Source organism: Pteropus vampyrus, unplaced genomic scaffold (assembly GCF_000151845.1).
Source record: "Pteropus vampyrus isolate Shadow unplaced genomic scaffold, Pvam_2.0 Scaffold635, whole genome shotgun sequence".
Taxonomy (NCBI): domain Eukaryota; kingdom Metazoa; phylum Chordata; class Mammalia; order Chiroptera; family Pteropodidae; genus Pteropus; species Pteropus vampyrus.
The window spans coordinates 706,889-722,196 of NW_011889416.1; the positions used below are offsets into that span (position 1 = coordinate 706,889).

Genomic DNA, 15,308 nt, shown 5'->3' on the forward strand with positions numbered 1-15,308 from the left:
ACCACGATCAAGTGGACTTCACTCCAGGGGCACAGGGATGGTTCAGATATGCAAATTGATTAACGTGATAGACCATGTAAACAAATTAAAAAATAAGAATCATGTGACGATATCAATAGATGCAGAAAAGCCTTCAACAAGATACAGCATCTATTTATGATCAAAATACTTAACAAAATCGGTATAAAAGGAAAAAAAGTACCTCAACATAATAAAGGCCATATATGACAAACCCTCAGCCAACATTATACTTAATGATGAAAAACTAAAAACCTTCCCTCTGAGATCAGGAACAAGACAAGGCTGTCCACTATCGCCACTGTTATTCAATATAACATTGGAGTTCCTAGTGAGTGCAATTAGGCAAGAGAAAGAAATAAAAGGCATCCAAATAGGTAATAAAGAAGTCAAATTGTCTACGGCCATGCTACCCTGAACAAGCCCGATTCCAACTGATCTCGGAAGCTAAGCAGGGTCGGGCCTGTTTAGTACTTGGATGGGAGACCACCTAGGAAGACCAGGTGCTGTAGACGTGAAAAATAAAAAAAATAAGTATTGTAAGCTGACAAGGTCCTTGCAGACTGTGAGGTCAAAGATTGCCTCGCCTAAAAAATTAAAAAAAAAAAAAGTAAAAAATAAAAAGTTAAATTGTCACTTTTTGCAGATGACGTTGTTCTCTATAGAGAAAACCCTAAAGACACTATGCAAAAACTACTAGAAATAATAAAAAGATAGTAAAATTTCAGGATACAAAATAAATGTACAAATATTTATAATTTTAAGAAAAATGAAAAATCAATCCATTTCGCAGTTAAAACAAAAAAGAATAAAATTGCTAGGAATAAACCTAATGAAGCATGTGAAGGACCTATACACTGAAAACATTGTAAAAGAAGTTGAAGAAGACAGAAAGAAATGGAAAGATATTCTGTGTTTATGGATTGGACGAATCGACATAGTTAAAATGACCTTATTGATTAAAGCATTATACTGATTTAATGCAGTCCCTATCAAAGTCCCAATGGAATTTTTTAAAGAAATGGAAAAAAAAAATCAGATTTGTATGGAAGCACAAAAGACCCTGAATAGCCAAAGTAATCCTGACGAAAAAGAGCAAGCCTGGTGGTATCTCTCTGTTTGACTTTAAATTATACTACGATGTTACAATAATCAGAATAGCATTGTTTTGGCAGAGAAACAGAGACACAGACCAATAGAACAGATTTGAGAGGCTGGAAGTAAACTCCTGTGTATATGGGTAAATAATTTTCGACAAAGGAATCAAAAATACACAATGGAGAAGGGAAAGTCTCTTCAATAAATGGTCCTGGGAAAATTGGTAAGCCACTTGCAAAAGAGTAAAACTAGAATTCTGTCTATCACCACACACCAAAATTAACACAAAATGGATTAAGGACCTGAATATAAGACTTGAAACAATAAATTTCCTAGAAGAAAATATAGGTACAAAACTCATGGACCTTGGACTTAGGGAGGATATATGAATGTGTCCTCAAAGGCAATGGAAGTAAAAGTGAAACTAAGTGAATGGGACTATATAAAACTAAAAAGCTTTTGCACAGCAGAAGAAACCATCAACAAGGCAAAGAAGCAACCATTTGAATGGGAAAATATATTTGCCAACAACACCTTCAATAAGGGCCTAATATCCAAAATATATAAGGAAATCATACAACTGAACAATGAAAAAATGAACTATTCTATTAAACAGGCAGAGGACCTGAACAGACACTTCTCCCAAGAGGAGATCCAAATGGCCAACAGACATATGAAAAGATGCTCAATTTCACTAGCTTTTAGGGAAATGCAAATCAAAACCACAGTGAGATACCATCACACCCCTGTTATAATGGCTATCATCCGCAGTAGAAGTCATAACAGTTGTTGGAGAGGTTGTGGAGGAAAAGGAACTGTCATACACTACTGTTGAGACTGTAAATTGGTACAACCACTATGGAAAACAGTATGGAGTTTCCTCAAAAAAGTAAGAATTGATCTGCCATTTGATACAGCAATCCCTCTACTGGGAATTTACTTCAAAGACTTGAAAACCCATATTCGAAAAGATATTGGCACACCGATGTTCATTGCAGCATTATTCACAGTGGCCAGGATATGGAAAGAACCAAAGTGTCCATGATAGATGATTGGCTAAAGCAGCTGTGGTACATATATACAGTGGAATATTACTTAGCCACAAGAAGAGATGAAATACTGCCATTTGTGACAACGTGGATGGACCTCAAGACAATCATGCTAAGCGAAATAAGCCTGACAGAAAAAGTTGAAAATCTTATGAGGTAGACAAAGTAAAGGGGATAGGTTGACGGTGAAGTGGGTAAAGGGGATCAAATATAGGAGTGTAGCAGAGGGTGAAGTGGGCAAAGTGGATCAAATATATGGTAGCTGAACGAAACTGGACTTTGGGTGGTAAACAAACAATAGAATATACAGATGTCAAATTATAATGTACACCTGATGATTATATAATTGTATTAACCAATGTTACCCTAATAAACTTAATAATAAAAAGAACTCAGAAGGAAGAAGAGAGAAAGCAAAAAATGAAAAAGGATGAAGAAGAAATACAACTAGCTGATACCATGAGGAGAGGAAACAGAAGAAAAATGGGAATTCTCGAAGGAGAGGAGAAGAATCAGGGATTAGAAAGCATTTTCAGACAAATAGTTGACGAGAATTTCCCAAATCTAAGGACAGAGCTGGAGCTTGGAATTCAAGAATTCAATGGAACACCCAATTATCTCAACCCAAAAAGGCCTTCACCAAGACACATTATATTAAAATTGTCAAAAATCAATGAAAAAGCAGATTTCTCAGGACAGCCAGGGAAAAGAATGTGGTAACCTATAAAGGAATACCTACTAGATTATCATCAGATTCTCAGCACAAACCTCCCCGGCCATAAACAAGTTGAATCAAATATTCAAACTATTAAATGAAAGGAACTACCAGTCAGGTATAATGTATCCAGCTAAGCTCTCCTTTAGATATGAAGGAGAAATAAAGGCCTTCCCAGACATACAGAAATCGACGGAGTTCTCTACTACAAGGCCTGCACTATAGGAATACTGAAAAAGGTCAGCTCGCCTAAAACAAAATGACAAAAAAATACATAATTACGAGTAAGGTGACTAGCAGGCAGGTGGAAACAGAGGAGTGCACCTTTAATGAGAAACAGGGCATTATAAGCTTAAACATTATGAAGAGATTTGCTTTAGCAATATAGTAATGAACGTTCAGCATACATAAGGACAAATTAAGACAGCAATGACTGAAAAGGGAATGATTCAAAATCCAAATTTGCAAAGAGGAGTGGAGATAAGGCACAGGCAAAAGAAAGGGATGACTGTATATATATAACTATCCTTTATATATGTGTAATGGTAACCACAGGCCAAATATTCAGAACCGAAGTATACATCATGAAATAAGAAGGACAAGAGGGAAAATCCACAATAGCTAACCAAAATAAAGAAAACAGAAACACAAGGACAAGGAAGCAATGGAAACATTGAGCTATCAGAAAGCAAAAGATAAAATGGCTATAAGAAAGCCTCATATTTAAATAATCACCCTAAATGTAAATGGACTGAACTCACCAATAACAAGGTACAGAGTTGCAGATTGGATCAAAAAACAAAATCCAACCACATTCTGCCTCCAGGAGACACATCTCAGTTCCAAAGACAAATATAGACTCAAAGTGAAAGGGTGGAAAATGATATTTCAGTCAAATGGCATTCAGAGAAAAGCAGGACTAGCGGTCCTAATACCAGACAAAATAGACTTCAGAATTAAAAATGTAAAGAAAGATACTGAAGGACACTTCATAACAATAAAGGGAATCATGCACCAAGAACAATAACACTTATTAATATCTGTGCTCCCAGTCAGATAGCACTGAAATATGTAAAGCAATTACTAACAGAACTAAAGGGAGAAACAGACCAAAACACTATCGTATCAGGGGAACTAAATACCCCACCATCAGATTTGAACAGATCATCCAAAAAGAAAATCAATAACAAATAACATTCTTAAATGATACATTAGACCAGCTGGACATAATTGATATTCTCTAGTGCAAATGGAACATTCTCAAGGATTTATCACATACTAGGACATAGAGATAGCCTCAACAAATATAAGACTTTTCAAATCATACTAACCAAATTCTCTGATCATAATGCTTTGAAACTAGAGATCAGCTGTAAAAAGAAAGTGGTGATAACCACAAATACATGGAGATTAAACAACATACTTGTAAAGAATAACTGGATCAGTGAAGAAAAAAAAGATCAAGAAATACATATAAACGAATGATAATGATAGTACAATGTATCACAATATGTACAATAGTACAATATAAAACTTTTGGGGCACAGCAAAAGTGATCATAAGAGGAAAGTTCATATCATTACAGGCTTACCTCCAAAAACAAGAGCGAGTCCATGTAAACAACCTAACACTTCATCTTAAAAAACTAGAAAAGGGAGAACAAATGAAACCTAAAGTCAGCAGAAGGAAAGAAATAATCAAAACTAGAGCAGAAAGAAAAGAAATTGAACACACAAAAAAAATAATAGAAAAAATAAATGCAACAAAGAACTGGTTCCTTGAGAAGGTTAATAAAATTGACAAACCCCTGGCTAGACTCACTAAAGAAAAAGAGAAAGGACACAAATACACAAAATCAGGGATGAAAGAGAAGAAATTACAACGGACACTGCAAAAATACAAAGGATAATACAAGAATACCATGAAAAAGTATTTAACACTTAATTTAGTAACCTAGAAGAAATGGACCAGTACGTAGAAAAATACAATCTTCCTAGACTGAATCAAGAAGAACAGGAAAATCTAAATAGACCGATCAGCAGTATGGAAATTGAAACAACCATCAAAAACCTACCAAAAAGTAAAAGTCCAGGACTAGATGGCTTCACCAGTGAAATCTACCAAACATTCAAGGAAGATTTAATATCTATTCTCCTCAAACTCTTCCAAAAGATCGAAGAGGAGGCAGTACTTCCCAACTCATTTTATGAGGCCAGTATTACTTTGATACCAAAACCTGGTAAAGATAACACAAAAAAGAAAATTACAGACCAATATCTCTCATGAATACAGATGCATAAATCCTAAATAAGATACTAACGAACCGAATACAGCAACATACTAAAGAGATTATACAACACGATCAAGTGGGCTTTATCCCAGAGGCACAGGGATAGTTCAACATATGTAAATCGTTTAATGTGATACACCATGTAAACAAATTAAAAAATAAGAATCGTATGACCATATCAATACATGTAGAAAAAGCCTTCGACAAGATATATTATCCATTTATGGTCAAAACAGTTAAAAAAATCAGTATAGAAGAAATTTGCCTTAACATAATAAAGACCATGTATGACAAGCCTTCAGCCAACATTACACTCAATGGTGAAAAATTAAAACCTTCCCTCTAAGATCAGGAACAAGGCAAGGCTGTCCACTATCGCCACTGTTATTCAATATAACATTGGAGGTCCTAGAGAGTGCAATCAGACAAGAGAAAGATATAAAAGGCATCCAAATAGGAAATGAAGAAATCATGAGGGTTCCCTTGTCTCCACATTCTCGCTAACATTTGTTTGTTGATTTATTGATAATAATTGTTCTCACAGACTTGAGGTGATACCTCATTGTGGTTTTAATTTGCATTTCTCTGATGATTAGTAATGTTGAGCTTCTTTTCATATGTCTATTGGCCACCTGTATGTCCTCTTTGGAAAAATGTCTCTTCATGTCCTCCACCAACTTTTTAATTGGAATTTTTTTTTTTTAGAGCTGAGTTGTATGAGTTCTTTGTAAATTTTGAATATTAACCCCTTATCAGATATATCTTCGGCAAATATTTTCTCTCGTTTAGTAGACTGCGTTTTTTCTTTTGTTGAAGATTTCCTTAGATGTGCCAAAACTTTATAGGTTGATGTAGTCCCGTTTATTTATTTTTCTTTTGCTTCCCCTGCCTGAGGAGCTATATCAGAAAAATATTACTAAAAGCAGTGTCAGAGAGTTTACTGCCTATGTTTTCTTCTAGGAGTTTTACAGATTTGGGTCTTATATAAAGATCTTTAATACATTTGTATTTATTCTTGTATAAGGTATAAGAAAGTGGTCCAGTTTTATATTTTTGCATTTACCCAACAGTTTTCCCAACAGAATTTATTGAATATACTGTCTTTACCTCATTGTATAATCTTGCCTCCTTTGTCGTAGATTGATTGGCCATATAGGTATGGGTTTATTTCTGGGCTCTATATTCTGTTCCACTGATCTATGTGGCTGTGTTTATGCCAGTACCATGCCATTTTGAATACTAGAGACTTGTAGTATAGTTTGATATCAGGTTGTGTGATGACTCCAACTTTATTTTTTCTCAAGAGTATTGTGGCTATTTGGGGTCTTTTGTGGGTCTGTATAAATTTTAGAATTATTTCTTCAGGATCTGTGGACAATGCCATTGGTATTTTGATATGAATTGCATTAAATCTATAGCTTGCTTTTGATATGATAGCATGGACATTTTGATGATGTTAACTCTTCCTACCCATGAGCATGGTATATACTTCCATTATTGGTATCTCCTTCAACTTCTTTCTTCAAAGTCTTATAGTTTTCCGAATATAGGTCAAATGTATTCATAGGTATTTTATTATTTTCCGATGTAATTGTAGATGGCTTTCCTTTTTAAATTTCTCTTTCCGATACTTCGTTATTGGTGTATAAAAATACAACCCGTTTCTGAATATTAATTCTGTATCCTGTTACTTTACCGAATTCACTTATCAGTTCTAATCATTTTTGGTGGAATTTTTAGGGTTTTCTATAAATAATGTTATGTCATCTGTAAATAATGACAGTTTTACTTCTTCTTTTCCAACTGGGATGCCATTATTTTTTCTTGACTCATTGCTGTGTCTAGGCTTCTAATACTATATTTAATAAAAGTGATGAAAGTGGGCTCTGTGGGTTCTGACCTAGTTGATAGCAACATGGCTAAACGCACCAAGAAGGTTGGAATCAATGGGAAATGCAGGACCTGTTATGGCGCCTCCCTCAGGAAAATGGTGAAGAAAATTGAAATGAGTTAACATGCCAAGTACACTTGCTCTTTCTGTGGCAAAACCAAAATGAAGAGAAGAGCTGTGGAGAGACGGCACTGTGGTTTCTGCATGAAAACAGTAGCTGGTGGTGCCTGGACCTACAACACCACTTCTGCTGTCACAGTAAAGTCTGCCATCAGAAGACTGAGGAAATTGAAAGACCAGTAGATGTTCCACAATTTGAAATATTGCTAGCCTATAATAAATGGGTTAATTTATGTAACAACAACAACAAAAAAAAGTGATGAAAGTGGGCATCCTTGTCTTATTCCTGAACTTAAAGAAAATGCTTTTAGCATTTCCCCATTGCATATGATACTAGCTATAGGTTTGTCATGCATGGTCTTTATTACGTTGAGGTATGCTTCCTCCATTTCCACTTTGCTGAGAGGTTTTATTATAAATGGATGTTGGATTTTGTCAAACACTTCTACATCTGTTGATATGATTATATAATTTTTATCCTTCATTTTATTTATGTGGTGGATCATGTTAAATGACTTGCAGATAAAGAACCAGCCTTGCATCCCAGAATTAAATCTCACTTGATTATAGAGTATGATCTTTATAATGCATTTCTGAATTCAGTTTGCTAATATTTTATTGAGGATTTTTGCATGTATGTTCATTAAGGATATTGATCTTTTTTCTTTTTATCTTTAATGTCTTTTCTCTGGTTTTGGAATCAGGATAATGGTGTCCTTGTAAAATGAGCTGAGGAACCTTCATTTCTCTTTAATTTTTGGAACAGTATGAAAATGATATGTGTTAATTCTTTGAACATTTGGTAAAGTTCACCTGTGAAGCCATGTGATCCAGAACTTTTGTGCGTTGGGAGATTTTTGATTATCAATTCGATTTTGTATGTAGAAATCAGCTTTTTCAGATATTGTTTATTCTTGTTTCAATCTTGAAGATAGTATGTTTCCAGAAATTTATCCGTTTCTTCCAAATTGTTTAATTTGTTTACACATAATTAATTACTCATAGTATTTTCTTATGAACTTTTGAATTTCTGTGCAGTCAGTTGTAACTTCTTTTTATTTTCTGATTTTAAAATTTTGAGTCCTCTCTCTCAATGAGTCTGGTTAAAGATTTATCGATTTTGTTTATCTTTTCAAAAGACTAGTTTTCAGTTTCATTGATATTTACTATTTTTCATTTATTTCCATTATTATTTCATTATCTTTATTATTTCACTTCTTCTAGTGACACTAGGCATTGTTTCTTCTTCCTTTTTTATTTCCTTTATGTATAAGGTGAGATTGTTTAAGATTTTTGTTAGTTTCTTTTTTTTTTTTTAATTAAGTTTATTGGAGTAACATTGGTTAATACAATTATATAGTTTTCAGGTGTACATTATAATTTGACATCTGTACATTCTATTGTGTGTTTACCACGCAAAGTCCAGTTTCTTTCAGCTACCATATATTGGGTAGTTACCCTCAAAACATGAAAATACATATCTGCAAAATATATGCACCCTGATGTTCATAGAAGCTTCATTTATGGTGGCCAAGACATGGAAGCAACCAAAGTATCCTACAATAGATGATTGGCTAAGGAAGCTGTGGTACATATATACAATGGAATATTACTCAGCCATAAAATGAAATAATGCCATTTGCAACTACATGGATAGACCTCAAGATAATAATGCTAAGAGAAATAAGTCAGACAGGAAAAGTTGAAAACCTCATGATTTTACTCACGTGGGATATAAAACTGAAAGCAAACAAATAAACATGACAAACTAACAGAGATTCATGGCCATAGATAGTAGAAGTGGTTACCAGAGGGAAGTGAGGGAGGGGAGAGGAGACATAGTTAGGGATAAAAGAGGGTCAAATATTTTGTGAGGGAAGGAAATTTAACTATGGGTGGTTAATACACAATATAATATACATATGATGTATTGTTGAATGATACAGTTGAATCTTATTTGATTAACCAATGTCACCTCAATAATTTTAATTAAAAAATTTTGCATGCTCACAAATATAGAATTACAGAAATGTTTTTATTATAACACTTATAATAATATATATACATGCGTATACATATGTACATACTTAAGATGCATGAGTATGTATTCACATTTTTATGATTATTTCCTTAGAGTAAATTTCTTAAAGTGACATTGGTCAAAGTTATGCAGTTTTAAGACTTGTACATATTTTCAAACTCTTATAGAAGTCTCTTTTAACAATAGCATTTGGGGCTTTTGATCCACTTTGAGTTAATTTTTGCATATGGTGCAAGACAGGGGTCTAACTTCATTCTTTTGAATGTACACATACAGTTGTCTCACACAATTTATTCTGAAGACTCTTTTCCTTATTGAATTTTCTTGACGCACTTGTGGAAAATCATTTGACCATAAATGTAATGTTTTGTTTGTGGACATTGATTTCTTTCCCATTAATCTGTGTGTCTGTCCTTTATGCCTGAAACATATTGTCTGGATTAATGTAACTTGGTGTAGCAGTTTCTAATCCCAGAAGACGTTTTCTCAGCAAAAGTTGTTGTTACTGTTTTGTTTTTAATTTATGTGAGCTGATAGAAAATAGTATCCAAATTTTAAAATGTTTTTTTTTAAAGAGATGGTGAATATGTTTATGTGTATATTGGCCATTTATATTTTTAAAGCTCCTCCATCCATCTTGTTACTCGTGCCAGATCTCTTCTTTGAGTAACTTAAAATGTTGATCATTGGATTAAAATTGAGGCTATCCTCTTTAACCTAGTGAAGATATTTTGCTTTTTCTTTTCTTCTAACTTTTTTAGGAATGTACACAAAGCTAAAGCAGTTCTAAAATAGTAAATAATTCATTTAAGGCAATTCATCATGAAGTATTTTATTTTGTATTTTCATTGTTCTTTAGGTCTGCAAAAAAAGCAGAATTGGAAGAAAATCAGCGGAGTTATAAACAGAAAAAGAAAAGGCGACGCATTAAGGTTCAAGAAGATTCATCCAGTGAAAACAAGGTAATAATGACATTTACCGTGTGCTTGAATTTTAACTGGTACAGTGGACCAAAGTAGCTATGTTATTACCTCTTCTTTATTCCATTCGTTCTTCAAATTTTACTGGTTTATTTACTTATTACACTTTTGTGGAAGGATTGACTTAGTGAATGTATAAATATGCAGAAGTATTAATTTTGACATATATATTTTTTCTGTTTCCTAACTAAATATAATGAAAATTTTAAGTTGTTCTAATTCATTATTTTATATTCTGAGAGCTATAGAATTGATGTGAAGTGTTCTATTTTCTGAAGACATAAAACATTTTATCCCAAATAACAATTCATATGGAATAAATTTCTTCTAGCAATGAAGTTAGCCAATTTGAGTTTCTTATATATAAACAGAATTATGTAAAATACAAGTTCTCTATTATATGTTTTATTCTGTCAATACTATTCTTTTGGGAGGGTTCATTTTTTTAAAAGAACCCCTTTATCATTTTTAAGTGTACAGTTCAGTGGCCTTATTTACATTCACAGTTGGAAACTCTGTACCCATTAAACAGTAACTCCCCATTCTCGACTACTCCCAGACCCTCATAACCTCTATTCTAATTTCTATGCCTATGAATTTTCCTATTTTTAGGTAGCTCATATAAGTGGAGTCATATAATATTTGTCAGTTTGTGTTTGACTTATGCTACTGACATAATGTTTTCAAGTTTCATCCATTATTGTAGTACGTATCAGAATTTTCTTAGTCTGGATAATATTCCATTGTATGTGTATATCAAATTGTGTTATTCGTTTATCTGTTGATGGACATTTGGGTTGTTTCCATCGCTGGCTATTTTGAATAATGCTGTTAACATGGGTGTACAAATAACCTCTTTGAGTCCCTGCTTTTAATTCTTTCGGTTATAACTTGAGAAGTGGTTTAACTTTTTTGTTTGACTTTTTTGAGGAATGATCACACTCTTTTCCCAATGTATCAGGCTTCCAGTTTCACTACATCTTCACCAATGCTTGTTTTCTGTTTGTTTTTTTAAAAATAGCCATCCTAACAGTATCTCATTTGTGATTTTTATTTAAAGTTTCCTAATGGCTAATCATGTTGAGCATCTATTCATGTGCTTATTGAACATTTCTATATCTTCCTTAGAGAAAAGTCTATTCTGTCCCTTGCCCTATTTTTGGTTTGTTTGTTTTCAGTATGTTTCCACCTTTTCTTGGTATATTATTTATTTGAATATGAAATGGATAAATTAGGCAATTTTGTTGTATTTACCTCTAATTGTTTAATTTCCATAGAGTAATTCTGAAGGAGATAAAGAAGACGAGGAAGAGGAAGAGGAAGAAGAAGAAGATGAAAATGATGATTCCAAGTCTCCTGGAAAAGGCAGAAAGAAAATTCGAAAGATTCTTAAAGATGATAAACTAAGAACAGAAACACAAAATGCTCTTAAGGAAGAGGAAGAGAGGCGAAAACGTATTGCAGAGAGGGAACGTGAGCGAGAGAAATTGAGAGAGGTAAACCAGTTTTTATTTATGATTTATTTTTAACATATGACTTTCACAGATTCATAGATGCATTTCAGTATTTTATAAATAGAATGTTGTAATCAACCACAGATTTTTAGTGACAGTTGCTTTTCTCTACTAGCAGTATTTCATGCAACTTAAAAATCGTCATTAGGCTATGTTAATAGAATTAAGTACTTGGGAAGAGTTGAGATTCACCAACATGATTGTGTTTATCTTGGGTAGAAAAACGTTTTAAAATTATTGCTTAAATCCATAAAGGATTTCAATTTTTAAATAAACTTTTTATTGTAAAAATTTGCAAGCACATGTATAGATGGAGGGAATAATATTATAAATCTCTTTGTACCCATTACCCAGTTTCAGCAGTTACCAACACATAGCCAATTTTGTTTCATCTATTTTCTTACCTTCAGATTATTTTGTTGAAGTCTCAGAAATCATATCATTCTCTCTCTATATAATTCGTAATGTCTAAAGATAAAGACCATTTAAACATTGCTACAGTACCATTATTATACGAAAAAACTAACAATAAATCCATATAATCAAATATCTAATTATTTAGAATTCCTTCATTTTCCTGACATTGTGTAATGGTTTCTAAAAATAGTTGGTGTGAAGCATAAGCCTAGGAAGGACTCAATACATGTTATGTTGCATTTGGATGCTATGTCTCTTAAGTCTATTTTAATCTGAAGTTTTCCTTCACATCCTCTTTTTTTCCTTATATTATAGTACATTTATTTAAGAAACTAGATTATTTGTTTAAAGTTTCCTATATTCTGAGTTTTGCTGGTTGCATCCCTTTGTTGTATTTTCATTGACTCCTGTATGTCTTATAACCTGTTAATTGAATATAGAGGCCTGATCAGATTTAGATTCAGTTATTTTTATTTTTTTTTTGGCAAAAATACTTGAGTGGTAATATATACTTCCTCTTGCATCTCACATAGAGATACTTTAAATCTGGTTGTCTCTTTCTGCGATGTCAATTTCTTTTAAAAAATTTAAACAACAATTTGGTAAATAGACGTTAAGCTCCTATATTATTGTTTTATTCTGATTTCTGTTAGTATACATACATGTGTTTCACATGACTGCAGTCACTATATGGTACATGCTGTATCTTCCTCTGCCTTTTATTTCAGACAGTTTGAATGCGTATTAACATATTCCATGTAGTTTTATCATCCTTATTTTTTAATTAAATTTTAATGTTTATTAAATTGAATAGGTATGCTTTGTTAAAATCTAATATTACTCTGCAGCTATATTGAAAAAATAACAATTTTCTGTTTTACCTGAACTCTACTGAGAGGTAACTACTCTCAGTTCTTTTAGTTCTTTGCTTTTACCTGTATGTTTCCACCTGATATGCTTATAATGCTATTTCTTCATTTCGCCTTCCATTATTATGGAAGTTATGGAGTTAGCTCTCATATACTACCCACCAAAGGTAGAGTTTCCTCTTTGCATTCTCTCAGTGTGATTATATCACATTCATTTCTTTTTTTTTTTTTTTCTTTTTCATTTCTGGTTAAATCATTAGTCAGTTTTTGTATCAGTATAACTATGTAAATATTCACAGCAGGGCTACATAGTGTATACTGCATGTGTATCTCACACACATATGCACGAGTATGTACCCATATTGTGTAATGATTACTTTCCTTCATATATACATTTTGTTTGCTTTTCCTAGAGTTAATAATGTTTCAGGTTTTATTCTCTATACTTATGATGAATTCATTTTCCATCTTTCCAGCAAAAACCTAAAATTCCTCAATAACTTCAAACACATCAGGTAACTAATCAGTTCTAGTATTTTTCTTTGAAATGCAACTGATGGAACCTTGTTTTCCTACTCTATTCTGGTTAGCTTCTACTTGGACTTCATCTGTTTTCACTATTCTGAGAATTCCCTCTTGTTCTCTGGATCTTTATTTTCCCATGTACTTTACTTCCAGGAATTTTCGAAGTTGGGTAATTACTTGACTTTAATGAATTAATTTGGTTATTTGGTCTAATTGTTCCTTCTTTAGCCTTTCAACCAATTCTGCTCTTATTATTCACCTCTCCATAACTATTTTTGTTAACTGGTACCTCCTATTCCTGAACCTTGTGAAGAATATCAATTCTTGTTGGTTTTCTTCTCTATAGATACTTAAGTTTCAGTTTTCTGTAATCTGTTATATCATGTGCCTTCTAGCTTTCACAAATTTGTTGACATTTCATTTCTGCCAGGAACTTCCTCTTCTTTTGTACTTATGTGATTATAACATTTTTTGTTCTTTCATGTAATTTTAGTAAAAAAGTACATTCAATCCACCATTTTTCGCTACTCGAAATGGTTTAACCTAAGTAAACTTTCTCAAGAAATTTAATATAGTTGTGTAGCTACCAATTATGTTATATATTTCCCATACCAAGTTTATGATCAGAGCTTTATCAATGGTATTTCCATGTAGACATTACCATAATTAAGATGTAGAAAACTTTGATCATACCTTCTGGTCAGTCTCAAACCTACATCCCTAGCTGCAGGGAACCAGTGGTCTACTTTTTATCACTATAGATTAGATTTGTCTATTTCAAAGATTTATAGAAGTGAAATGCAGTATGTTCTTATGTAATAGTTTTCAGAGTAATAATTTTTAGTTTCATCCATGTTTGCGTGTACCAAATAGTTCATTGTTTTTATTATTGAGTACTATTCCATTGTGTGGATAAACCACAATTTGTTTATCCATTCACTTGTTGATGGACACTTGGGTTATTTTTGGCTTATGACCAAGATATTATAAAAGTTTCTGTCTGTGTGAAAATATGTTTTCATTTTTCTTGGAAACGTAGTAGTATTACTGGGCCATATGGTATGTACATAGTTAAATTTAATTTCAAATTCCCTTTGTTCATTGCTGGTATATAGGAAAGCAGTTAGTTTTTGTATATTAACCTTATATCTTGCAACCTTCCTGTAATCACTTAGTTCCAGAACTTTTTAGTTAATTCTTTTGGATTTTCTACATAGAAGATAATTTCATCTGCAAACAAAGACAGTTTTATTTCTTCCTTCTCAATCCATGTACCTTTTATGTCCTTTTCTTGTCTTATTACATTAGCTAGAATTTCTAGTATGATGTTGAAAAGGAATGATTAGAGGGGACATTCTTACCTTACAGTTTCTCACCATTAAGTTATGATGTTAGCTGCAGGTCTCTAATAATCTTTATCAAGTTGAGGAAGTTCCCTTCTATTCTTAGTTTACCGAGAATTTTTATCATGAAAGGGTGTTGGATTTTGTCAGATGCGTTTTCTGCATCTATTGATATAATCATGTGATTTTTTAAGCCTGTTGATGTGAAGGGACTATAGTAATTTTTGAATGTTGAACCAGGCTTCCATTCCTGGGATAAATCCCATTTGGTCGTTTGTATAATTCTTTTTATATATTTTTGGATTTGATTTGCTAATGTTTTGTTGAGAATTTTTGCATATGTTCATGAGAGATATCAGTCTGTAGTTTTCTTGTAGTATCTTTGTCTGGTTTTGGTATTAGAGTAATGCTGAAAGTACTTCTGCTTTATCATCTGAG

The 15,308-nt window shown here is 32.7% G+C and overlaps 1 protein-coding gene, 1 non-coding gene and 1 pseudogene across 9 annotated transcripts in view; all 3 read left to right on the plus strand.

Moving 5' to 3' along the window:
- ATRX (ATRX, chromatin remodeler) overlaps positions 1 to 15,308 on the plus strand; it is a 262,193-nt gene that overhangs the window by 119,146 nt on the left and 127,739 nt on the right. For all 8 annotated transcript variants that reach the window (XM_011384940.2, XM_011384947.2, XM_011384944.2 and 5 more), the window contains 2 exons: positions 10,082 to 10,184; positions 11,480 to 11,698. In XM_011384940.2, coding sequence (XP_011383242.1) covers positions 10,082 to 10,184; positions 11,480 to 11,698 — 322 coding nt within the window. The remainder of the gene's footprint in view (positions 1 to 10,081; positions 10,185 to 11,479; positions 11,699 to 15,308) is intronic.
- Positions 415 to 533, plus strand: LOC111733771. Its single transcript, XR_002778166.1, has one exon. It is a non-coding gene; the product is annotated as a 5S ribosomal RNA (ribosomal RNA).
- Positions 7,069 to 7,422, plus strand: LOC105308885 (annotated as a pseudogene).